A 27,260-nucleotide genomic window follows, 5' to 3' on the forward strand; every position below is an offset into this window, starting at 1 on the left:
TAATGTTATCCCATTATGATTCATTTCAAATTGGAGCTCTTCCCAACTTTAATTTATTTGGTTGGTTAAGACTGAAATGATGGTTACATTGCTATCGGAAAGACTATCCCTTGGTTTAAGAGAAATGGAAAGTATTTTCTCTGCTTTTACCTGCCTTCTATGTTCTTAGCCTTAGTAGGATTAATTAATCCTGGGATCAAGAAATTAAGCAATAAATTACAAATGTTCAACCCACAGCTTTTGCATTCCAAGTCTTTGCCTTATGCTTATGTGTGTGTTTGAGTGTGTGGGCATGCATAGGAATGCTTGCTTTTAGTGAAATGGGCAAGTATGAGATATATTGATTCAGTTTTTCCTGCCATTGACTATATAACCTGTCACTTCTCCAAGTACTAAATCATGTTGACAGGACCCATTACATTTTATGAATTTTTTTCCTTATCTAGAAGATTCGTAGTTGAAGCACATTTGATTTTAAATGTGAGCTCTGCTGCACTGAAATAACTGCCTTGAGTTGGAAAGTCAGTTTCTCTGCTAGCAGGGAAGAAGATTTTTAACATGAAGATTCTCTCAACCCCTTTTTGCTTTGGACTAACTTTGGTGTCGGTGATGATCTTTTTAGAATCAGTGCATGGATGGCCATATCTCACCCAAGGTATGTGCACATAAATCTAAAATCCTACAAGTGGGTAAGGAATGCTAACCTTCCCCTTTATATCACTTTGATTTTCAAAAAAATCCTTATTACAATGTGGTTGTAAGACAAAAAAATATAATTTAATTGCCAAACCTCCCCTTGAAAAGTTGCTGTTCTGAATCAAATGGAATCTATGATGTTTTCCTTTTAAGCAAAGTAAGTAAAGTAATGTGTACCAAATCAATTTTACTCAACATTGTACTAAATTAATTTCATTTACACTTAATTTTTTTCTAATTGTGTGTCATTTATTTTTTGTGTAACGGTATTGTAGTCAATGACAAATTCAATGCATATTCCTTCTCCATCTTGAAGAAAGGAGATTTTCATTCTTCAAGGTTATTAATGAATTACTTATGAAAGAGAGCATCTCAAGGAAAAGTACAATAAGATAAAAATGTGTTTGCAGGAATTTAAGAATAATAGCGGGGACCATGCTTTTGTAATTATGTCAAAATGAATCCTAATGTTATATGTAACTAAAAAGAACTAATAAGAAAGAAAGAAAAAAGAATTAGTGCATGTGAAACCATAGTACTTTCAGGAGGGCAATGCACCCATATTATGCACTAACTATATTTATCAGATTTCTAGCAAATTTATGACAATAATGATAAATGAAATAATTTATGACATTTGCAATACCATGACAAAATTGATGAAAATAAGTTTCTGCTCTTATCATATCATAATGTGATCTTTCTTTAAAATTTTCAGTGCATTCTATAGTAAAAGTAGCTCTGAAAATAAGTAAGGCTAAATTTTGTGCTGATTTATTAGGCAATCAACCTTATTGAAATGTTTATATATTTCATATATAAAAATATGTATTTTATGTTTTAAAAATAGTGACTTAAAATATAATAATAATGTTCTTCAAATAATATCCCTTCTGGCTTAAATTCTGTTTTTTTTTTTTTTCATCTAACTGATGTCCTTGTCAGGAAGGACCTCCTTTACTCTTTCATAGAGGGAGTCAAGACAGAATGTAATAAATTTTGTCCATGACACCAGATTGAGAAAAGGGATCAAGCTTCCCACATTTGGATCTAATTCAATTTTACAAGAACTTGTTACCTCCAATGTGGTTTTAAAAGTCAAAGAAAATTAGAACAGTCCTTTTGAAAACAGAAATAAATTTGCATGCATCTTTTGATTTATGAGAGTTTTCACTTTGAAAAACAGATAGTAGCAGAAACTTAAATAAAAGTCTGGGAGTCAAAGATTCTGGATTTTATCCATGGCACTCACATCTTATCTTTGTTTATCCAGTTAAAATCATTATACTTGGTAGGTCTCTTTCTGCAAAATACTTAGATTTCTAATATTTTTTAGCACAGTGTAAATGTGAGGGAAAATATGGCCATTTGTTGAGAACTTCACAAAATTAAGTGTAAGTTAGTGATAACTAATTGTAACTTCCAATTTCAGATATATGTAAAATATATTTTAAAAAACTAGTTCTATAGATTTGCTACATTACAAATCAATAATACTCTGACCTTGGAATTCCACACAGTGATTTCCTTAACTCACCAGCAGCATCCTGGGAACATCTATCTCTGACATCCTCTTTGATCTCAGTGTCATCAAATATTAATGAGGAAGATTAAGTTTTCTTATTAATATTATTTTCTGATATAAATTGTTCAAGACTAGAGGGAGCTTCTCTCCCTACACAAATGTCTGAAAGTTACCAAGTATTTCAAGCGAACATTTATCTGCTGATATTGACTATAAAGCTTTCTCTCTATGTGGTAGATAACATCTAAGACAAAGGGCATTCTCCTTCTTGCCTTTATTTCCTGGGGCCATATGAAAGTGTGCCTCAGTAGATAATCCGAAGTGGGAAAAATCCCTTACCACTAAGGTGAAAGAAAGAATGATCAGAACTATGGAAAATTTAATTTTTGTTATATTATCATTTTGAGAGCTTCCAAGTTTCTTTCTGGTAAAATTTCTTGACTCTGTTCAGTTAAAAGCTTCACATGAAAAGCAAGGGGATAACTAAAATTTTGCAGATTTAGTATGTAGAGAGTGGCAATGAGTCAATATTTTCTGTGTATTTGCAAAATCACTCACTCTAGCAGCTGAACAGTGTTACCATCCTTTATGCCAAAGGTCATCTATGCTCAGATCTTTCATAAGCAAATACTTTATCAATCTTAATCTGCTTTTCAAAGGTAGAAACATTTTTATAGTACATGTTTTCTATTTTAAAGCTATGTTTTTTAAAAGTAAAAACAAATGTAAGACAAAGACTTATTTTCTGTTGTTTTTCTTAGCCAATATTTTTCTTTACTTTAGAAATAAAATGTTCAACTTCTTGAAATAAATTTTGTCCTTAGAGATTCCATTAAAAGATGGTTGTCTTTAAAAGTGGCAAAAAGAACTTCTGAGGACAAATAGTCATGCAGGTATAGTCACTGGAAGCAAAAATTATAAAGGCAAATCTATTCGTTTTGTTTTTTAAAAAAAGTTCCACTTACATATGCAGATAAATGAACTGTGCAGTAAGCAAATGAAAACTTAGATTCGTATTTTCCTAGTTATCTTCCTCCTACTCTCATAAGTTTTCCAAATTGAAAGCAATTAATCTGTTTCTCTTATCGAAGTCTAACAGTTCTCTTTCTGAAACAGTAGTCATTGTCATCTTGCTTTAAAATACACCTTTTTTAAATCAAATGAAAACATTTTAAAGATTATAATTTAACATTTTAAGGAATGATTAGAATAAAAGGCATTACCTAATCATATCTTTTCCTTAACCATCTCTTGAGGATCTTTGTCTAATTAATGTTGAGCAAAACTTACATTAATATTCTATTAATATTTTAAATAGTCAAAAGAAAAAAAAAGTCTCATGCAGATAGTTTCTAGTCTATGAACCAAAGGAAATTGAAGAACTGAATCACAATTAAATATCTTTGGTCAGTGCAGAAAACTTTGATGATGTCACTGGCCCCAAATCATCATTTTCTTCCTTTAATTAGCCACTTAACTTCGTTCAACAACTGACATTTTTTAGACACAGGGAAGATAGATGACTTACAGAATACAGTCAGGTTATGATCCAGTCCTCTAGCTAAAACTGTAGTGCTGTCACTCCTAACCTTCAACCTGGGTAACCTAGCTTTGGCCCACACTGTAGCAGTTATTAATGAGGAGAGAAGGAAAGGGGAAATAAGCCTGCAGTCATTAAAGTTCATTGCTATATCTAATTATTATTTCAATGGCATTATTAGTAGAAATCTTGTCAAATATTCCATATTTTACACCTTGAATCAAGTTGTTGTCCCAATTTCTACTCCAGAATAAAGACGTTTGTAGTTCTGAGAGAGTTGCAAGTAATAAATGGCTGTGAGTAAATCAAGAAAAATTGAAAGATGTCAATATGAAAAAGGTAGCATTTCAATTGACTTGTATTTAAATATACATATCAAATCAAATAAAAATCAAATGTTATTATTTTCTCTTTTAAACAACTTTTAGATTTTTATTTCTTATGTTAAATGCAATAACATAATATTTCAAAAACACAAATTATAAAGAGGGAAGTACAATTTACCTGCAATTTCACTACTCAAAATAACACACACAAAGGATTAGGGTACAATCTTCCATGTAATTCTCTCTCACATCATCTCTCTCTGTTCATATATAGTCACTGATTTATAAAATGGTCTCTTTGAGTTGCACATCTCTCTACATCTCTATTATTGATGAATATATACATTGAGAGTTGCCAGTGCAATCCATTTAATTAGAAACAATTTCAGTGACTGACTCCAATTGGAAATGGTGGTGTGTGATCATTACAGGAAATGAACTGTTTCTACATAAAAAAGATATGAATCGTGAGGAACTATTATGGACTCTCCTGAATAAAAAGTTTGATTTCCAGAGGCCCTCCAACACTGGTGAGTTAAGAATGAAGTCAAGATTTTGCTATTAAACAATCTATTCTATCTTCAGACCTGCTCTTTCATTTCTACTGGGGAATGTAGCTCAGTGGTAGAGTGCTTGCCTAGCATGTACAGGCCCTAATGTGTCAAAAAAGTTAACAATTAAAATAATAATAATAATAATAATAATAATAATAATAATAATGACAATAATAATAAAGATCCCTCATATCCCTACACTGAAGGCTTAAATGTTGTTGTTGTTTCATATTTATGCTGATAGCCATGGAGTTATTATTCTGCTATATTTGAAGGTCCTAAATGGAATTGCAATTTGGAAAGTGGCTGGCTTGGAGACTATGAATTAGGAACTGATGGTACATTAACTGAGATTGTTTTCCTTTGAAGTAAAGGGGAATCTTATTTACAAATATGCACCAAACTGCTCTCCAAGAAATTATTGAGATTTTGTCAGAAATTTAGCAAGTCTAGAAAATGTCACAATACAACAATGTGGTATCCTCTCATACAACATCTGCAGTAGCCTTTTTTTTTTAAGGTTTGTATATATAGGACAAAATATTAGCTAAAAGAATACTTTAGGGCTGGGGATATAGCTTAGTAGAGCATTTGCCTAGCATGTTCAAGGCTTTAGGTTTCATCTCTACTGCAAAAACAAAGGAAAAAAAGGCCTTAATTAATACTTTTTAATAAAGCAAGATTTTAAAGTTAGAAGTAAGGTATTCCCATTGGAGAAAATTAACAAAATTACAAAAAAAAAAATTATTTTGAAATTATAAAATCTGGAGAGTTACTGTTAGTATTTTGGGTGAATTTTCTTTCCCAAAGAAATTATTTACATGTAGAATTTGTATTTGCTCTTTTGATTTTTTCATTTAATATTTTCCATGTCAGTAAAATTATAGGAATTTATTATAAAATAGTCAACGATGTAACTATTGATCTATGTTAGAAAATTTTGTGCTTAATGTTGGAAAGAGATATTTTCTCATGACTTAACTGATTGAACTTTAATATTATGGGTATTGAAAAATACATTGAGTTTTTATATTAGGAATTCGTGGGTAACCTCAAATCATATGAAAAAGACCTTTGCCTTCCATGTAAGATTTTGAATGTGTGTCTTGAAGTGATTAAATATTTATTGCAGTGTCCATTTTTCATATGACAATTTTTTTTTTACAGATTTAGAACTGGCTAACAATTTGGAAGAACATAACCAGGTGAGAATATGTAATACTTAAACATTCAATTTTAATAACAATTATAAAACAATTTTTTGTCACATAATATTTTTTTAAAAAAATTATTACTACTAGCCAGGTGCGGTGGTGCACACCTATAATCCCAGCGGCTTTGGGGGTCTGAGACAGAAGAATCACCAGTTCAAAGCCAGCCTCAGCAAAAATGAGGTCCTAAGTAACTCAGGGAGATCCTGTCTCTAAGTAAAATACAAAGTAGGGTTGGAAGATGTGGCTCAGTGGTAAAGTGCTCCTGAGTTCAATCTCCAGTAATGGCCCGCCCCTGGAAAAATTATTAATACTGTATTGTGAAACATTGTTCTGGCTGGAGAAAGAGTGAAACCAATATTTTTTAGGAATTGGTATACTATACAACACAAAACAATTAAAGTACACTATACAGCACAAAACAAAACTATGGCTGTATGATCTTAAGTATAAAATGTTTAGAAATCTAGATTGTAGTTTTAGCTCTCTAGTTACCCAAATATGAGAACTTGGGCCAACTAAAATTCTCTAGAAATCTCATCTGTAAAATAGGAGGCTAGAAATTGGTGTTTCTTCCAGTTATTATTTTTGAACCATGGGAAATTTTTTCCCCCAACAAAATGTTGTGTGTTCTGTCTATGAAATATCTAAGAATGGAGCTACTGTAATTTAGGCAGATGGCTTGGAGAGCCTGCAGTGTGGACTTCTTGAAAGGGAGCCTCCTATCAACCTCATCTTCTCCACTCCTTGGCATTTTATGAAGATGGTTTGAAAATCATTGAATTGCATGATTTCTAAACTCTCTTGAATACAATTGGATGCTATTCCATTATTCTGTGAACTGTGTTGTCCTTGAGGAGAGAGAATTATGCCCATCATTCTCTTCCCAGCAGCAAGGATGTGGAGACATGAGTTGGTCCAGGCTGAACCCTATTTTGGTAGTTGTGTCTTCAGGGGTTAGGCAACTGGCAAGCTTGTTGAAAATTCAGACAAGTGGAATTTTGGATTGGAACCTTAGATTCTCAAAATATTTCTCCCTTCCTGTGAGAAAAGGACAAAGATTTCAGGAAATCCAGACTTTCCTATAACTATTTGGAACTCCTTGAAAGGACTTCTCATTATAGGTGACATAAAATCAAGTACAACTACCCAGACTATATTTCCCCATGAATTGACACCCAGAGTTGTCTTCTTTCACCAAAGCTCTATTTCTCTGCATTCCTACCTGAGTCATGTACCTTTTTCAGACAGCCTCTAAATGCAAGTTTCCCAATGTTTTTTTGAAGGGGAGTGGGAATTGAGCCCAGGGATGCTTTATTACTGAACCACATCCCCGAAGCTTTTTCTTTCTTGTTTTGAGACAGGGTCTTGCTAATTTTCCCTCTTGTGATCCTCCTCCCTCAGCATCCCATGTCTTTGGGATTACAGGCATGCACCCCCACACCTAGCTCCTATTTTTTTCACGCGTTATCTTTTTGCTTATTTCCTCTTATTCCTTTCCTCTTTTTCTCTCTCTTCTTTTCTTCCATCTTTCTTTCTATTTCTTGCTTTTGTTCTTTCTTTTTCTTCAATGGAGACTACAGTGGTGGTCATTAAAGGCTAATTAATTATCTTTAAAAAACCTTAACAGCTAGAAAAACTCAAAGAACAGCTTATGGGGGCAAAAGATACTGAGCTGTCCTATGCTATAGATGGTCTATCCTCTTCCCATCCTATCAAACGAGGTAAGCTTTTATTTGAAAGTTTTGTAACTGACTTGTAAACTGTTATTTTCATAATTAATTCTGAGATGGAAAAGATTAAGTGGATATTTTTTAATCTGATGGTAGTTATCAAGATCAAGACTCATAGTTTTGAAAAGCAATTCTAATGAGAGTGTTCCCCTGGAATGAATCTGAGCTCTGTAATGGTTGGACGGTCATACTTACCAGGTTTCAGTGAAAAAGGTCCCTAATGCTTAAAACTTCTGGTTTACTGTTGCTATTTTGGCCTAAAAATCGATCCCAGGTGGTTAAAAAATAAAGGTAGTTCAATTTTCAGTTAATTCATATCTTCAGACCTTTTTCCTTTATGTGAGGGGAACCCCACTGCTGTAACACTTGCTCTGAACTCCAATGTTTATTCATAACAGTTAAACTTACCCAGATTCTTTTGCATCACTCTAAATTTTCATAGTTTTTCCAGGAAATTCTTGATTTTGCTGACTCAGTTCTTATTATTGAAAAAATTAAATGTACTCTGTCTATCCCCATCCATTATTGATGTGAAATTTCTTAGGGTACATATATTTTTACTTGTCTCCTTATTCCAGATGTGAATTTAAATTTCATAAAAATATCTTTTTATAATACTACTAAAAGGAAGGAGGATAAACTAGTATCTAAGAACTTAGCATATATCAGAAGTTTTATATTTTCCAAAATAGACTAGGCATTAGCAAGACAGTCAGCAAGACACACTGGTAAATGTGTGCAAGTTTTTTTTTTTCTGAGTTTACATGAAGTCTTACCTATGTTAGTCATATTCCCTTCACTTTGTGCCTATTGTGTAGAACACATGGTGTCCACACAGCAGAATAGAAAAGGAAGGAAGTAAACATGCTCTTAATTGTAGGAACTAAGTCCATGATCCAATTCTAACTTTATGAGATTGGGGGCACCTGGGAAATGTAGAGAAACACAAAGAATAGTTGGAAAGTTCCATCCCTATCTTGAAGAGCTCTGCCTCCACACAGTCAGTCCTTTGTTATCTTCTTAAAAACATAGATCCCCCTCATCCACTCCCATTAGAGACAATTCCAAATGCTTTTCACTGGGGCCACAAAGCACTAAGAACAGGCATTGGGTGTGGTGACTAGTCTTCACTAAACACAACATGTCTACACTTTATTTACGGACATTTTAAACTAAAAAGACAAGTTATCCACCCCATGCAAACCCAATAATTGGCAGAGGAACAGGGAAAGTATAACCACATTCAATAATCTCATTCATAAAGGAGGACAGGAGATAAACACTGACTGGAATGGTGGCTTCCTGCAATTTGGAAATATCTTGGGGCAAGTATTGTGAAGGACCCTGCCCTGAGGATGGAGAACGGTTTCTTGATTAGGGCTTGGTGGTTCTCAGGAGAGTTCCTTTGATGGTTGTTTAGTTTCCGTTGGCTCCATCTTTTTTGAAGTTTTGGTTTTTCCATTAATATCCCTGAATGCATGTCTCACTAGATGGAATATTCCTTCTTGTGAATAGCATGCTTTTTTGGGGTCTTTTCAAACTCTTACAAGGTTAGAAGTATGAGCTTTGTTTCAAAGGGCCAAAGACATTTTTGTTTCTAAGGTTTATGACTTTTTTTTCAATGACACTTTTCACAAACTTAGAAAGCTTTTCCACTGTTTTCTACATAACATATCATATCTTTGAACTATTATAATTTTTTGCATTCTTACCCCAACTTAATAGCAGCTGCCTTGAAGGTGTCTGGAATAACCCTTAAACACTGCATACTTAGTCTGTGTGTCCACCCCTAACCCCCAGCTCTTTATTCCAACTGATATTTCCTGAATCTGTCACTTGAATTATTTTAAAATTTCCTTTCATAGTGCTTGGGATCTAGAAGCTGTTGGCTATTTTTATCATCTCAAGACTCTGTACTTCTAATCTCTCTTTGATCCAATTTTATTTGTTGACAAAGATACCAGTTCCTTCCTAAACTCATCAATCTCTTGCTAATTTTTGCTAAATGAATCCCCAAATAACCAAACATATTTCTTATTTTTCTATTTTCCAAACTTTTTGTCTAGAAGATCAAGAGATGAATGATTTGAATTCCAAGCTATTACATATGCCAGCTTTACCACATATTTGACTGCTTTGTGAAATGGCTCTTAATTTTTCCAAAACATAATATCAGTTTCATTTTCTGCCATTAGTGAGTTGCTGAGACTGTGTCATATTTTATATATTTCTTGGAGAAGCATCCTACTTTGAGTTACAATTTGTATATTGGAATATATTACATTAACAAAATATCCTTAAAATAAAGAGGTGCGATGTCCTCTAAGTTTTTTTTTTCTAATTTTACATGAAGTCTTGCCTCTGTTCATCATATTCCCTCCACTTTGTGCCTATTGTGTGGAACACATGGTGTCTTGTGTCTACACAGCAGAATAGAAGAGGAAAGAAGTAAACATACTTTTAATAGTAGGAACTAAGTCTATGTTCCAAATCTAACTTTATGAGATTGGGGCACCTTGGAAATATAGGGGAAAGAAAAAGAAATAGTTGGAATGTTCCATCCCTATCACAGACATTTTGGGCTTATTATGTCATGTGTAACTAAATTGCCTTAGTAGTAATTTGAGGAGATCATTGGATATAGGAATTTGGAATTTAGGAAATTAACCCAGATTGGAGATTTAAATTTGGTATTTATTAGCATTTCCATATTGGGCATTGTGATGAGACTACTGAGAAAGTGATTCCAGATATAGAGAGAACATATGTTTAAAGGCCGAGGTCTAGGTGTCTCCAAATTTAGAGATTGGACAGATAAAAGGGAATTAGTTGAAGTGACTGAGTAGGAGTAATCACCACAGAAGGAGGCAACAAAGAAAATGTGCCCAGAAGTCAAGTAAGAAGGGGTTTCCAGAAAGGACACTAAAGCTATGATAGATACAATAAGAACTGATACCTTCCAGCTCAATTTGGCACCAAAAGAATGTCAATGACTTTGAAAATAATTGGTAAACTTTTGGTTAAAGAAATCATGATTAATAAACTAGAATCACTGACAACAGACAATACTTTTTAGGAATTTTGTCATAAAGGGTAGAAAAAATTGGGAGATTAGCTAGAATTACTTGTTTGAGAGCGTCAAGAAGCTTTTTTGTTTTTTCATTTTTATGCAAGGCGTATTAAAACATATTTGTGTGTCATAGTAAATAAGTAAATGTTTGTGGTGATGAATGTATGAAATAACGTCACAAAAACTTAGCCCACATTATGTGCAAAGTGAGTATTATTGGCATAAGTAGAAACTGACTACCACATAAAACAATATGCGAATGTGAAATGGACCTAGAAATCCAGGTTTCGGCAGTAGGAATGTACACTTGCTGTGATATATTCTAACTTTTAAAATTGTTTAATATATAGTTAATGGATAACTGTTAAAAACATAGTCCTGTAATACCAAGCATAGCATTAATAACGGGAAATTGAATGAGATATCAGGGGACACCAGGATGAGGGCTGGAGTCTTACTTCATGTAAATGATAAATGATTGTAATCATTGGTGAGTTGGCTCTATGGCAATACCCCCCTCATGAGCAATTCCTTTCAACTAGGTCCAAAATTTCTCAAAATTGTATTGCATTACATATGTAGTTGAACTGCTTATGTGGTACAAGTATGTCTTGGCTAAGTGTAGTTTTATATTTTTCTGCCAGATAGAGATATTCAGAGATCTCTGAAAGGACAGAGAGCACAGTGATGATAACTTTCCAAGGCATACTATAAAAAGAAAATTGGATTTCTGGGCCAAGCTCCTCAGTTTCATGTCTGAAAATAGACTTCTGCTTTCACAGGGGTTTGAGTTTAGTTTTGTTTAAAGAAAGCTGTGGATCTTGTAGAAATGAGAAGTATACTCTTAGTATTATGCCATACACTATGTATATGTGGTGCCAAGCACAGGTGTTTTTAGAGTTTAGTTGGGGAAGGAAAGCTGGGCAAGCAGATAGAGTTTAATCATTTATTTCAGAGAGTGGCTAAATTATACTATGGGTTTTTAAACTCTTTTTTATTGTGCATCCCATTATTTCTGAACCAAAGACTCATCTCTCAAAGGTTTTATACACATTTAGATAGAAGAAACAAAAGAAATTTATAATTAGCTAGATGAACCTACTGTAAGAAACATAATAGATCAGGAATAGCCCATGGAAGACTTAAAATGATTTATTTGCATAATTAAGGATTAAAATGATGCTAAATTTTATTTGATTATTCTGAAGCGCCATTTTATGATCACAATTTGAAGGCTCAGTGTGATAAAGATTGAATTTACTTAAATATCACTTGGTGGTTTGCAATGCGATGTTGAAACTCTTTCTTCCTCTTTTCTCAATAAATAAAAGCAAATTTAGAACTGTGTTTTACTTATGTGACTTCCTCTTTGAGACTTCAATTACATAAAAGAGTGAATTTAACAGGTCAGCCTACTATGTTCTCTGGATTGAATTACATGCCTTGTAATGTATAACAGTTATGTCTAATAGAACTTTCTGTGATGGGACCATTCTCTAATTTGCACTATCATTCTGGTAGACAATGGCTTTGAGTCACTCACTACCAAGTGCTTGACATGCAGCTGGTGTAATAGAGAAGCTGACTTGTTAGTTATTTAATTTTAATTAATTTAAAGATCCACATAAAGCTAGATCCACATAAAGCTACTATATTGGACATGCTTTTCACAAAGCAGTCCCTCCTACTTTCTGAAGTACACACATTTTATTAAAATATAAGGTTTCATAAAATACCCTTCTAATAAAAAATATTTTTTTTCTTTAGCTTGCTTTTGGAAATACTGTGTCTAAAGCTTTTTCTATGGATGCAAAAAAGATAAGAATGGCAGACAAAGATCTATCTATATGTCTATATACAAAATCTCTACTGCTTAAAGATTGCAACTGTTTCAAACATAAGGAAGCTGTGGCATTTATTCTGCACATTATTTTTCTCACTTTGTTACTAAGTGGGTTCCAATGTACTTAATGTTTATGTTGTGAATATGACAAATCACTTGCATTGGTGAATTGCATGTGACTATTAAAATGACTTTTGAGCTGAAGTTGAAATTGCTGTATCTATTTATGTTTTCATAAATTCATTGCTTATAGTTTTGTCTTATGATGACTGCAGTTAAAATATTTTAAAAAGCATCTTGGAAAATTAAAATAAATTATATTGTCTCAATTTATGTGGAAAATATGAATTATTATTTTTTTTTATGATTGTGTTGGCCACTCTTTCTTTTCTGCTAATTTGAACAATTGTCACCATAACTATTGAAAAAAAAACATATATTACTGACAAGCAGAAATGTATTATTTATTGGACTCTTGGAGAAGTAGTGCTGGATGTCTCTTACAATAAAATGTAAGAAAACTTTCTTACAAAACATTATGTCTATTAATTTTCAGCTCTGTTTCCCCTACAACATTAAAAATCCATTTGAGACTCCCAGCATGCCTGTAAGAGGATAGACCTAGTGTGATAAAAACCACCAACCAAAAACCAAAGAGCTTCTTGGTTTTCCTTTGTTACGTTTTTGTTTCACACTTATTTTTTTCTTTTTTTCTTTCTTCTCCTTCTTTTTTGGTACTGGGGATTGAAGCCAGGGCCTTATGCATGCTAGGCAAGCACTCTACCACTGAGCTACACCCTCAGGCCTTATTTCCTATCTATTCATCAGGCTAGTTATGCTTACATCTGAGCAAGCTTATTTAACCAATCCAAGGTTGGAAATTTAGCCTGAATTCTGTCTGCCACCCATACTGGAACAGAGGTATTATCAAAGAAACTTTATAGCTAAAGAATTTAAACGACTTGACTAGTATGTGGTAGCTGACCAGATGAGCTCACACACATTCCCTTACTTTATCATGTGAGGAAGAAATGGATTTTTATCTAATCATGTGTGGTTCTTAAAGATAAAATCTCAAAAGATGACATGAACAGTATTTCTTAAACCCCTCAAAGTAAAACAGTACATAGAACAGACTAATTTTAGCAAGTTGCCTATAATGATACCAATATACTTGCTTAGAAACCATTCAAGTGTACATTAATAAATATTAGTGGCACAGTAATGCCTGAAGATGTTTTTTTTTTACCAAAAGAAAGATGAAAAATTCTTTTATCATCTCATGGTTATTAACTTTGGAAAAGCTGAACAATATTTAAGCATCTTAAATCTTTGGGTATAAGGAAATAGTGACATTCACAAAGTTTTTGATGCCTCTTCTTTTTAGAAGATTTTATTATTTTTTTTCAATAATTTCTTTAAGAAATTTAATTCCCTGAAGATATCTATAGACTAAACGTACAATTGACAGCCTTTTTGTAGTGTAAATTTTAAGATAATATAGCCAGGAATCAATGTCCTCTCATAAAAAGTTGGTTATGTAATTGCACCAGCAGGCAGAAATCCATGTTCACATATTCATTTGCATTATGAAACACTGCATGGGGGCAAGGAGTTAAAAAGGTAACATATTATTTTAAAACTAAACAATCCTTCACATTTGTGGCTTTCCAAGGAAATGTAGTTAGATTTAGTAATAAGCAAGTCCACTGAACAGAGAAATGAAATGAGTTTCATGTTCTTAACTGAAAGTGATGTCTTAATTTATAGTTATATTAGAAGATGATCCTATTTAAAACTATGATATTGCTGACTTATTTTCTATTTTGTCTGAAGTGATAAAAATTAAAATATGAAAACGAAATTATAGATGGGGAAAACATTTTTTCTTCTTAAAAGTTTTGTGTATATTAGACAGGCATTGCATATCAAAATAAACATCAATGAATAGATTGTGGTGTCATATTTTATTTAAATTGGATGTCATAACCCAATCTTGAATTAAAAATATTATGTAGAAATCTATTTGTGAAACGCAACTTCAAATCTTTCCCATAAGAAATATTTCAGCTGAAGTCGTTTTTAATACCATTGGTCAAAGCACAAAGTAGCACCTAGTTGCTTTAGATGCTTACAAATATTCAAATGGGATTAAATGGAAAGAAAGAACTTCCCAGGAATAGGGAACAATTCCATAGTTCATCAGAAGGCTGGGGAAAGTAGATAGGAGAAATCATTATTTATTTTAATTAATTTTATTGGCTCTCTTTAGTTATACATGACAACAGGATGCATTTTCACATAATTATGGAAGCATGGTATATAATTTGTTCTAATTCAGTTCCCAATACTTCCTCTTCCTTCCCCCTCCTTCTTTCCCCTGTTCCCTTTTTTCTAATCTACTGATCTTTCTGCTATTTACTTAGTCTTTCTTTTTTTAATTATTGTCTGATGGATGTATCTGATGATAAAATTCACTGTGGTCTATTCATATATTTATAAAGGAAAGTTATGTCAGATTCATTCCACTGTCATTCTATATCCCATCCTTACTCCCTTTCTTTCATTCCTCTTTGTCTATTCTACTTATCTTTCTTCTAATCTTTTTTAAACCCATCCCCTTATTTTGGATTAGCTTCTATATATACATAATGGAGTATTACTCAGCTATAAAGAATGACTTTATGGCATTTGTTGATAAGTGGATGAAACTGGAAACTATCACACCAAGTGAAATAGACCAGTCTACAAAAGTCAAAAGTTGCATATTTTCTGTGATCTGTAGTAACCATTACTTCTTAAATAATCCCTTCAAACTTTGAGGCCTGTAGAATATTTACCCATGTGCTACTTATACCTAAAACAAGAACTAGCTAAATAGCTAAAACAAGTATGAAGAACATAATTGGTTATCTTTCTCAAAATTAATTTCTCTTTACTGTAGCACTCTATTACAAATAAAAGAAACACTCATTTACTGTTTTCCCTACACTTTGAAGATTTTTCAGCAATTTGAAAATTTCCAGAAAAACTGAGAAGTTTTATACAAAACAGCTATGTGTTCTAAGTATCCATCATTATTTCTTTTACCTCTTTTCAGATCTTCTAAATTGGGTTTCTAAAAAGCATGTTGCATAACTAAAAATTTAATTTTCTTTTTAACTTAGGCCAATCATCCATTCAGTTCTTTTCTAGTGCATTTTTGTCACCATGCTATTACTTTGAGTTTATTTTGCTCTGTGTACCATACAAGTATATTAGGTCTGTTGGATGATGAGTTTTGCGAGAGTTTAAAGGAATAGTGTTCTACAGATGCTTTACACAGTTCTGTCAAATTACTCATGCTGAATCTCTGTTCCATGTTATTTTTGTATTTTGAAAGTATCTCCAGCACACAATGCTTATACACCTAAACTGCAGTAACATCACACTTTTTACTGAGAACTGAACTTTCGAAAGTGCAAACTCTTATGCCTTGATAGGTCAATTAAAAATAATCTGCCTCATTTTAAATACACCACTTCCAAATACATTACGCTCTTCAATGCCTTATTAAGCACAGTGTCTGAACTAGGGTAAATAATTTCCTAGATGAGTCAATACTTCTAAAAAAGATTTGCCATTGTTCTATACTGAAATGTTCTGTGCTGTGCTGGCCCTGGTCTGGGTGGTGGTTTACTGCTTACTGATTCTTTAACTTCCTGTCTACTTTCATCTGTTACTTTTGTGTGTAGTTTTTCCCCTCATAATGAACCACTGCTGCTGTTTATTAGCTATCAGTTAAAATTTAGAGACAATTTGGGGAATAAGAAATATAAAAGTTTAACAAATGAGTAATATCCTTAACTCTAACACAACTCTGGCTTTACAGCTCACTGGGACTGTGTTTTATTTGGTTAAAGTGGACAAAACTTGAATATGATAAAAGTAATAATAATTATTATTATTATATAATTATATAATAATAATAATAATTATTATTATTATTACCAACAAGTTTATGGACAAAGAAAAAGAGACAGGTGAATGTACTCCAGCGAAAATACACATCATGGCCTTTCCTTACTACCCAATAATGAACAAACAGATTTTATCTAGTTTTAAGACTCAAATATCTCTCATTACTATTCTTTAACTGAAAAAAAAAGAAGAAGAAGAAGAATTGTACATGCTTATAGAAGGTATTTCTCTTTATATCATGCTTTTTGAATGTGATTAAAAAATGAGGTCTGGCGAGCAGGTAACCATGCCTGAATAATTAACATACATATTTAAAATATACATGCATTGAAGTGATCTGCATAATGTAATGAAACCAAAACAATACTGTGACGTGATGGACTGAAGTTCAAGGTTTGGAAAAGATTTGCAGAAGGCCAGTTCCTTAAAATTTTATGCTTAAGGAGTATGAAGAACTTCATGGAAGCATCTTCCACATTTCTGTGTCATTTCACCCAAGGAAGTTGCATCTGAAAAAAATGAAAGTTGAAATTGCTAAAACTAATGAGATAGATCAGGTGAAAATCCATCAACTTTAATAAAGATGAGCTAAACCTCTAATTATATGATATTTCATAGTTTTTATATATATGGCATATTTTTATTTTGAAAATAATGCAAAATAATAGTTTTGGATCAAAATGCATTAAAGAACATTTTAAAAAATGTATATGTTCTAGGTGTTTGTGCTCATGTATTAATAAAATTTATAAAAAGTTTCTGTTAAAACACCTTTCTTCATATATCTACTGTATTCTGTTTCACTTGAACTTTCAATCTTGGCTCAAAGGATGCTCTTCCGACAAACCAAAGACAGATAAAGAAAAGCTGACTACAACTTTCTGTTTATTGTTAGCTAACATATCAATAATTGCTATCTATTTTGCTCTTGTTAAAAGGATCCCAACATACACTGTCATTTATGTATGATCTTCCTGCTATACTTGAGAGTTATATTAATTTATTTAAATGATAGTTATCAAAATTTTTCTAAAATAAAAATTGTCATGGGCTGGGGTGGTGGCTCAGCAATAGAGTGCTCACCTAGCATGTGCAAGGCCCTGGGTTTGATCCTCAGCACCACATAAAAAAATAAATAAAAGTATGAAAAATTATATAAAAATTATTTAAAAATTGTCATTATAAACCAAACATATTCATCACATTATTAAAATAATAGCCTTAATGCAGGCATCTTAATTGTCATATTGCTAATTTCATCAGGTAGGTATCCTGATTTTAATGGCAGAGGTACAGAACTTGCTAATTACATCTAGAGAAGCTATGATACCTGAGACAGAATACCTCTTAAAATCTGTATTGCTTAGAACTAAGGCCCATTTAAAAACTCAAAACTTTGGTACAATGTATTAATAATTTGAGAAAGACATTGTGAAAATATTAGATTATCTTTTTTTCTAAAACACAGAGGAGATTGCTATCAGTTTGGAAACTAGGTAGTGCATAGCAGCTGTGTCTAGACTTGACCTCAAACCAAGCAAAACTTCCATGATTAGGTACCAGTTTCACTTTTGGTGTGAAGACTTAAAATGAAACCCAGAAGGTGAAAACCCACAACTAAACATGCTTCAAAAGATAATATTTCAACCCTCACAGAAATGAAACAAAGATTTTCAGAATGTCTAAGATCTTGTTTCTCTTTATTTTAGAAAGTATAACCAGTGAAGTTAACATTCAACAATGACAATTTAGCACCAAGAAGACCTGATGGTCCATGAAGAGAATGTTGGCCTAGAAGGCCAAACCTGAGTTTTAGATCTTGCTTTGGCCAAGAGTCTGTAAATGTTTGGGTAAATCAATTTCCTCTCATAGCACCTGTTTCCTGAATTGCTTTAAAAACTGGAATTGGATTAAAAAACTCTAAGTTTCTGGATATCCAACTACTTAGCTGTTTGACTATAGGAACGTTATTTAATGACTTGTTATCTAATAAATGAGTTGCATGTTATATCACAATATCACATGCTTTTTTCAAAGGCATGTAGTCACAATAGGAAGAAAGAGTTCAAAAATAACCTTGAAAATTTGAATGGATATAAATATCATTTTATGGGTTCTGTTATTCATATAAAACACAAAACTTCACATGAGGACGTAAAAAATCTTGGGGATATTTGTGGGACTATAAACAACAATTAAGAAGGTGAATTCACAATGATTGACAAAAGGGAAAGAGAAAATACATGATATTAAGTTCTTTTCTAAACCAGTCTTTCATGATATTACTGTCTTAAGATTTTAAAGATTAAAAAAAGCAATTTTCAAGATGCTAAACAAGATTTGTTAAGAGAAGGATAAAATTTACTAATTTGGATTGCACCCAATAGTGATTCAGGAAAGATTATATTAATTCAACTCTGTAGATTAAGAGTAATCCAGAATTTCTATGGCCTGGAATTTCATATAAGTATTTATATGAACATGTATTTCCTGTGCAGTTTGTTTATCATACTTGTTTTGGTTTAACTCAGAAATTTAAAAATGGGTAACGATCAAGGATGGCAAGTTGATTGGATTTAATTGTTTTAATCTAGTGCCATTCAATTAATACATTAAGAAACTGGAGGACATGGGCCCTATTCCATGAGTTACTTGGTTTTTAATAGCAATTAGCTACTTCCTACTTTAATGTGGTGATTTTTAACAACTCGTAAGAGTGTACTTGGTATATTCTAGATGTGAAGAAAAAGTTCATTCTGAGTTTTGAAGATAGTGCAGTTCAAAAGGTAATAGGAAGGGGAAGGGATATGGGGGTAGGAATTATAGTAGAAAGAATCAGACATTATTATCTTATGTACATTCGTGATTACACCACTGGTGTGATTCTACAACATGTACAATCAGAAAAATGAGAAGTTATACTCCATTTATGTATGATGTGACAAAATGTATACTATACTGTCATATATAACTAATTAGAACAAATAAAAATAGGTAGTATTCAATAAATGGTTATATTTATGGGCATTCAGTAACTGTAGAACATCATTAATCAACAAATACCCAGTGGACAAAATTTATTTTAATTAAGTCATTCTGATAAAAAATATGTACTTCTTATTGTGACTGTAAAGCATTTGAGGAGAAGGAAAATTGGGTCATTTAAATTAAGGGGGGAATGGGCAAAACCCATGCTTTTGGAGACTCTGCATTATTGATCTGAGGATTATTGTAAGAGAAACAGGAAACAGAATTACCTCTTTGTTAGCTTGAAACTGATAAGGTAGTTATAGGTTGTCTTAAATGTTTGGGAGAAAGGATAAACCTGCGTAAGCCATATTGAGAGAAAATATATTGCCTAGATTTCATATTCAAAAATATTTAGTTTTTAAAACACAATGTATATGATTAAATAAAGTGTTTGACATATAAAATCAGGATTTAAGTTTCCTGGATTTTAATTCTATCTGCATGTATTACCATATGGCATTGTGATTTAATTAATATATCTAAACTTTCTACTTGCTTATATAATAATGATAATAATAATAATAATCATACACCTTATTAAATACTTATATGTTAGGCACTACCCTAAGTGCTTAATATGCATCCATTCATTTTTATCCTTAGGAAAATACTATGTGTTAGAAATTGTTATTATACTAATTTTATAAAGTAAGATTTAAGAATTTAAGGTCGGTCCTACAGCTAACAGGTAGATGACCTAGGATTTGAAACTAGAAAACCTGATGTCCCTTGCTGGCACCTTTATTCCATTTTCTGCACTGCTTCTCAAGATACTGGAGATAGAAATAGTTCTACTTTAAGGGACAGAATGATTCAATGAAGAAATGCATGTGAAGCACTAAGTGTAGGGCTCAACACAGAGTATATTTTCAGAATGGTAATGTAAATTGTTGTTAATCGCAAGTATTGTGTGTGCAACATGTTCTAGATTTACTACAAAGATCTGATTTAATCTTCACAATGACACTATACTAGTTTAACATAAAAGACATATAAAAATAAGGTATACTGACAGAAACAAGATAATGAATGACAACCAGGATTTGAATAGGGTATTTTGATTCCATGACTTATATTCTTTCTACTATATCATTCTCTCTCCTATGTTCCATATTATCATAATCCTAGTAATATCTTCATTGATAATAATCAATAAAATGTGTGGTCTTTATAACAAAGGGATGACTATACACTTATGCATATTTATGAAGGTGATTTATTGTGTTCATTATAAGTTTAAACCTTTTTCATGTTAATATTTAATAACTACATAGAAATTTGTGAAAATAATATTTTAGGATGAAGAAGATATAAGACATTCCTCTGTTTTCCAAATGTCTATTAAATTGCTTAGCATCAATGTACTAATTGTATACAGAAATGCTTGAAAAAGTGAATATATGAGCTAAGAAATCAAAAAGGTGATTTATAAGCAAGAATGGATTAGTCTATCATGAAATGTTAAATCAAATACTTGCATGCATTGCTACTTAGTCAAATTGTACTCACACTTGAAATCAATTAGCCTCTAGAATTTGAAAGCCGGTTTCTACCAATCCGATCCATGGGGATGCCAAATCGTCTTTTTGGATGAGCTACTACTTTCCTGAAACAAAGAGAATATTTTTAAGCTAAAGTTGCCATTATTAACCATTACTTTTATGCTTCCATTTCATGCAGATCTGGGGGTTTTCTTTGGGAGTTGGAATAAAGAAAATAGTTACATTCACCAGTTACCATTCTCACACTCTGAATGTCTGTGGAAGTGAGTATAACCACATCCATCTTACACACCAGAAACCTGAGCTTAGAGAAGCTAATATATGCAAAGTCAAATAGACAAAGTGAAAAACCAGGTTGTATTGGCATACTGATCTGCTAAGTGGGTAAATCTCTTGACCTCTTCAGATTTTATTCTTCTGTTTATTGAGGAAAACTGAACTGTTCTCTCCAAACTCTGCCTCAGAATAGATCTTTGGGGAAGTATGGTGGTGGGAGAGGAAAGGATGCAGAGAAGAAGGCTGAGTGGAAGGAAGTTTGCCTTTCATGCCTTCATGTAGACTTCACCCAGAAAAACCTTATATGCAGTGGTCTGGGTTGTGTGTATAATCTTGATATTAAATATTGTTTGAAAAATTTAAACAAGCTCCCTATTAAAATGAAGTTTGAAAATATCCACACAGGATTATAAGAGGCCCATTACATCTTTCAGTTTATATGTTCTATACATTGGCTTTTCATTTGGTACATTTATAGTAGTGGGATTCATTGTTACATATTTGTTCATGCAGACAATATTACAATATGATTTGGTCAATTCATTTCCCAGTAACTCCTCTTTTGTTAGCTCTTTTGTTTTATTTTAAAATATTTGCTCTTTAAAAGGAAAACTATATTTAAGCATTTTAATTTTATTTTTTTAGTATCATCATCTATTGCTGTCAAAACAAAATCCTAACATGAGATGCTCAAAAATTAGAATATGTAACTTTCACTTTCTAGCCTTGGAATTAGAGGAGAAACTAGAATTTACTTAATGAAGACAGAGATAGGTGGGATAAACTAAGAAGTCTCTATAAGTGACTTGCCTCTCAGCAAAAGGTTACTAATAAAAGCCAGGCTCCGTGGTGTATGCCTGTAATCCCAGTAGCACTGGAGGCTGAGATAGGAGGGTCATGAGTTAAAAATCAGCCTCAGCAACAGTGAGGCACTAAGCAACTCAGTGAGACCCTGTGTCTAAATAAAATGCAAAATAGGGCTGAGGATGTGGCTCAGTGGTCAAGTGCCCCAGAGTTCAATACCTAGTTATACCCCCTGCAATAGTTACTAATACACATATGGCTTTTGGTTGACTTCAAAGTAGGAATATTATAAATGAATTATATTAGACATGTACAGATATGTACAATAAACACCTAGATCAAAAAAAATCAAAATATTATTAGTGAATACTTTAGGACTGAGAATCTGAAAAGTTATTCCCCAACCAAATGCAAGGTTTTCTGCTTTATATTTTTGCAAATGACTGTAATAATACAGTTTATTGCTTGAAAATCTCAGTGATGTGGCACATATTGCATTATAGTTCAAGTTAATTTTCAACATCTTATTTAAAATATTTATTTTTTTAGTTGTAGTTGGACACAAAACCTTCATTTTATTTATTTTTATGTGTTGCTGAGGATCTAACCCAGGGCCTTGCTCATGCTAGGCAAGCGCTCCACCGCTGAGCCACAACCCCAGCCCAATTTTCATCATCTTAAAGAGTGGGAAAAAAAAGACTTTTGGGGGGAATATTTTCAATAGCTTCTTTAGTTCATTGCTGCTTGCATTATATAGTTAATCTCTACTACATAAGTGCCAAAAATTAATGAAAACCTCAATCATTTTTGAGGTTTTATCCTATAGTCATTCAATTGATTTATACTTTACTATGTCCTTACTATGTATAAGGTTGTTTCTGTGGCTGTCCTGACTTAGATGGATAAGAAATTGCCACAGTCCGGCTGCAGCAAAGTAACCGGGGGGTGACGAGCAACTTGTGTACATTGATACAGCAGGAGTGGGAGCCGTTTATTGTAGGACAGGAGGGGTATATATACATTCCACACAGCTTATCTTAATTAACATAAACTAGATACATCAGTCAACCAATAAGGAATCTCCACACTTAATGGCTTGCTTGGCGTTACTTCACAAACCACTCCCTCTGGCAAAATGCCAGGCGCCATCTTGACTTGTTTATAGACCTTAACAGAAATAGTCTTTGCTTTCAAAAACCTTTAGGCAAGTATTCTCAGAAGTGATGATAATTTAATGCAAATTATAGAGGAAAATCTCTTAGTCTTACTGAGACCAAACTTTTTCTTAATGATGGTCTTGATGGTACTGTGAAGCAAATAATTTATTAAAAAGCTCTGAAAAGCATGGAGAACAAACGAAACATGAGGGACTTTTAAAGTTGTACCTTTCACATAAAAATCTATAAATATCATTTAATTTATTTAAAAGAATTAATTTGTAAGTTATTAATATTTAGTGCCTTCTACATGCCTGATGCTGTGTATTGTGCTATCTATACAAGGATAATAACAACACACAGGGGAGCTGATATGTGATTACCATCAAATAATATTTAGGACTATTATATTTTCATCTAATCTAACTTTGTTTTCTGCTGATTCACATCCATCTTCCATTCTGGGTTGGCTTTTGGTTTTGTTAGCTGCATGACTATATGTATTGTCTTATAAGATTTGTCTTCTAGGAAAAAATTTGGCCAGTTAATTGGGTATGGGAAAATACTTATTGCTCATTTTTACCATTTCTGCATCCCTACCTTCCTTCATTATTTCTGCAAAATATTACTTCTTAAGGTGATGTCTGTTGTTTGCACTTCTGGATTTCTTAATTACAAATTGACTATATATTTGTCAATTTGTTAACCAAATGGGAAATTTGTTATTTATAAAATTAGCTTAAGATGCATGTTTAAGACTTATAAGAAACTAGGCATGTTGGTCATGCTTTCAACCATTTGATACAATTATAAATAATTGCTGTGAAAAGAAAATAATGTCTCTTTTGCATTTTAAACTATCTTTAAGCAGTTGTTTTCTTTGTGGTAGTCAGAAAATCAGCTTTCCACAGATGTCTACATGGTAATCCCCAGAATCTGCAAATATGTCACTTGCACACAGGATTAAGTGTAAGGACCTTGAAATGGGAAGATGATGCTACTGTAGCTGAGTATTTCCAGTCTAGTCACTGAAGTCCTTAAAAGTAGATGATGACTAAAGGAAACTAGGTCAGACAGGAACAGCAAACTGAGAAGGACTGCCCACATTTGCTGGCTTTGAAGAGGAAGGAAAAGCTCATGCATTAAGGAATGATGCATCCCCTAGAAGTTTTGGAAAGGAAACAGGGACTTGAGCAACCATGAGGAACTGAATTCTGCCAACAATTTGAAAGAACAGAAAATAGATTTTCCCTTAGAAACTCTGGGAAAGAGGAACAGCCAATGGATATCTAGATCTCCTCTTTGTCCAGATGGAAGACAATGCAAGAAGGACAGCATAGAGCACTCTGCAGGAGAAACTTTATAGGACACCTCTTGGCTAGCAATGGATTCTATGACTCATATGATCACATGACCATATGACCTAGCTGAAAGAAGCCTGGAAAAAGTCATCCAGCATTATATACATGTTGGGTGGTGAGAATATAATGGAGTCTGATCTACAGAATTTTAAGATGATCAATAATTTTGTTGTAATTTTTTTATCATAGCAATCAAAAACCAAATACATCTCTCTATGTGATGTAGGGCTTATGTCTGAGTGTAATGGGGTTAATATATAGAAAATACTAAGCCGATGTAATTTTCACCCTAAATCCCTTTACTGACTATTCCACCATTGTAACTCCAGGAGACCACCAATAGGGCAAAAGCCACTTCAGGAAGGGAGGGAATGTCCCCAGTAGTCTCTGATAAATAGGAACAGGAAGTGAAAAAACAAACCCTCCCAGGTGTTAAAAGGACTGTCAAAAGGGGAAGGAAATAGCAGCTGGGACAAAGATTCATATGACATGTACACTGATTTCCCAAATCTTCTTTAAGAATAGTGGTCATAAAAAAAACAAATATTTTTACTTTTTAAGAGAAGTGTGATATTCTCATAAATCATATAAATTAGAACAGTACTGTTCCCTACTGCCAATATATTTTTTCAAAAATGAAAGTAAAAGGAATAGAAATAATATTTTTTTCTTTTAGGCTTTACTACAGTTGATCTTTCCTTGAGAGATCAGACTGTGAAAGAAGATTTTATAGTGCTGAAAGCAAAATAAACCTGCTTTTTCCCTCTTTCCCAACTTCCCTCCCTTCCTTTCTTCTTTTCTTCCTTCCTGGATTCCCTTTCCCCCCTAATTTTTCTTCCCTCCCTTTTCCCAGATTTGATCAAAGCAGTATTAGGAACCGGGAAATGGACGGCTTGGGCTCTAATTTGATTGTTTTACTTAGTGCTAATGTGATCCTTTGCACGTCCGTTATTATCAGCTTCCTTTTTTTGATAAAATTTAGATAATACTTGTTGTTTCTATCTTCTGGAGCTGTTTATTCATTTAATATATTTACTTTTTAAGTAATAGTCAGTTGCATTTGGATTTATTCTATGCACGGGGATACAGTGGTGAATAAGACATGCTACCTCTCAGAGTTCACAATTCACCTTGAAAAGACCTAATGAGTTAACGCACGTGAAAACATTTTGTACTTTCCAACTGATATTATTCTTTTCTACCAGTCTAATCCAGTGATTTTCAAACTATTTATAGCCTACCTTTATAAACACAAACACTTTTTTAAAAAGAGCAATATCTAAAGTGTTAGGTGAATTGTGTCAGTAAGTTACCTCTCCTTGTCCATATATAGTGACCACTGAAAGAGCTTCCAGAAATGCTTAAGCCTCCTTAGAGCAGAGGAAGTAGCCAAGTGGGTAAAGTAGAGACTAACAATGGATACATAAGTACTTGATTTATTTTATCAAACTTAGGATTGGTTGAAAATGCTCAAAGGTATATAGAAAATAAATTTTAAAATTAAGCATATATATAACATAATTGTTTATATAAATATAATATATATTATATATTATGTAATATATAAAATATAAATATGTATAAAATATATACATAATATATATTATATGTCATATTATATATGTATACACACACACATCTACTCAACATTAGTGCTTATATAAAAACAAAAACTTTTTTTCAAAAAGTAAATAGAAATTATAATTGTTCAATAAGTTAAAGAATTTCTGTATAATCTATATCATTTCAGAAGTAAACTGGTAATTTAGTTATTTTGCTATTATTATAAAAGTATAATAGTACTTTACACTAAAACACATGTGCTGACAAAAATAGAGTGTGTAAAAAATTAATATTAGAGCATTTTAAAAATATTTTGAATAATTTTTTTAGTTGTCAATGGATCTTTATTTTTAAAATTTATTTATTTGTATGAGGTGCTGAGAATCAAACCCAGTGCCTCACACATGCTAGGCAAGCACTCCACCATTGAGCCACAGCCCCAGTCCATAGAGAAATATTCTTAAGACCAAAAAGGAAAGCTGTACTTTCTGAGTATTTAGTCCCTCTTGTGACAAAATGGTGGTATGACATGGCTTATACTATAGGCATTTAAAACAATCCACGTTTTTCATTCTAAAATATTCTTTAAGCAATTTAAAGGTTTAGAATATCAAATTAATATAAAGGGAATTATTATTTTTTAATTTTTCCTTTTGGTGCTGGAAATTGAAACCAGGGGTACTTTACCACTGAGCTAGATCCCCAGTCCTTTTTATTTTTTATTTTGAAACAGGGTGCTGAGCGTCTTAAACTTGCATGCCTCAATCTTCTTGGTTGCTGGGATTACAGACTGTAATTACAGACTGCCCTTTTAAACATGACTAAACTATGTAGTTTAGTGTACACTAAAGTATAGACTTCCAATATTAAATAGGATTTTCTTTAAAATTTATATTCTTGGATAATTCCATTTCTAAAGGTACTTGAACATTCTAAAAAGGCACAGTTAAACATTTTATCAAGAATCACTTCATGTAAAATACTATAAATTTATTTATAATCTGTTTAAAGAAAATGAAAAGGAGTTTTCTATTTGCAGCACCAGCATAAGAAATAGAATATTATCCGCACTTCTGACATCACCACAGCATCCCTCTCCCCTCTCATGG

At 32.6% G+C, this 27,260-nt stretch overlaps 2 protein-coding genes across 2 annotated transcripts in view; one reads left to right on the forward strand and one right to left on the reverse strand.

Annotated features, from left to right (window-relative positions):
- The first annotated feature begins 487 nt into the window (after nt 1-487).
- On the forward strand, nt 488-7,614 carry Uts2b (urotensin 2B). The gene is made up of 4 exons (XM_046457867.2): nt 488-655; nt 4,519-4,617; nt 5,809-5,846; nt 7,483-7,614. The coding sequence occupies exons 1-4, from the start codon at nt 559-561 to the stop codon at nt 7,612-7,614; spliced, it is 366 nt and encodes a 121-aa protein (XP_046313823.2). The 5' UTR covers nt 488-558.
- Nucleotides 7,615-11,870: 4,256 nt separating this feature from the next.
- The window catches only part of Ostn (osteocrin), a 44,812-nt gene continuing 29,422 nt past the window's right edge, over nt 11,871-27,260 (reverse strand). Inside the window, exons 4-5 of the mRNA XM_046457799.2 lie at nt 20,998-21,094; nt 11,871-16,967 (exon numbers count right to left, since the gene is read on the reverse strand). Coding sequence (XP_046313755.1) covers nt 21,010-21,094 — 85 coding nt within the window. The 3' untranslated portion in view covers nt 11,871-16,967; nt 20,998-21,009. The remainder of the gene's footprint in view (nt 16,968-20,997; nt 21,095-27,260) is intronic.

This window comes from Marmota monax, unplaced genomic scaffold (genome assembly GCF_021218885.2).
Source record: "Marmota monax isolate L192 unplaced genomic scaffold, Marmota_monax_Labrador192_F-V1.1 WCK01_AAM20220418_F8-fsc00052, whole genome shotgun sequence".
Lineage (NCBI taxonomy): Eukaryota > Metazoa > Chordata > Mammalia > Rodentia > Sciuridae > Marmota > Marmota monax.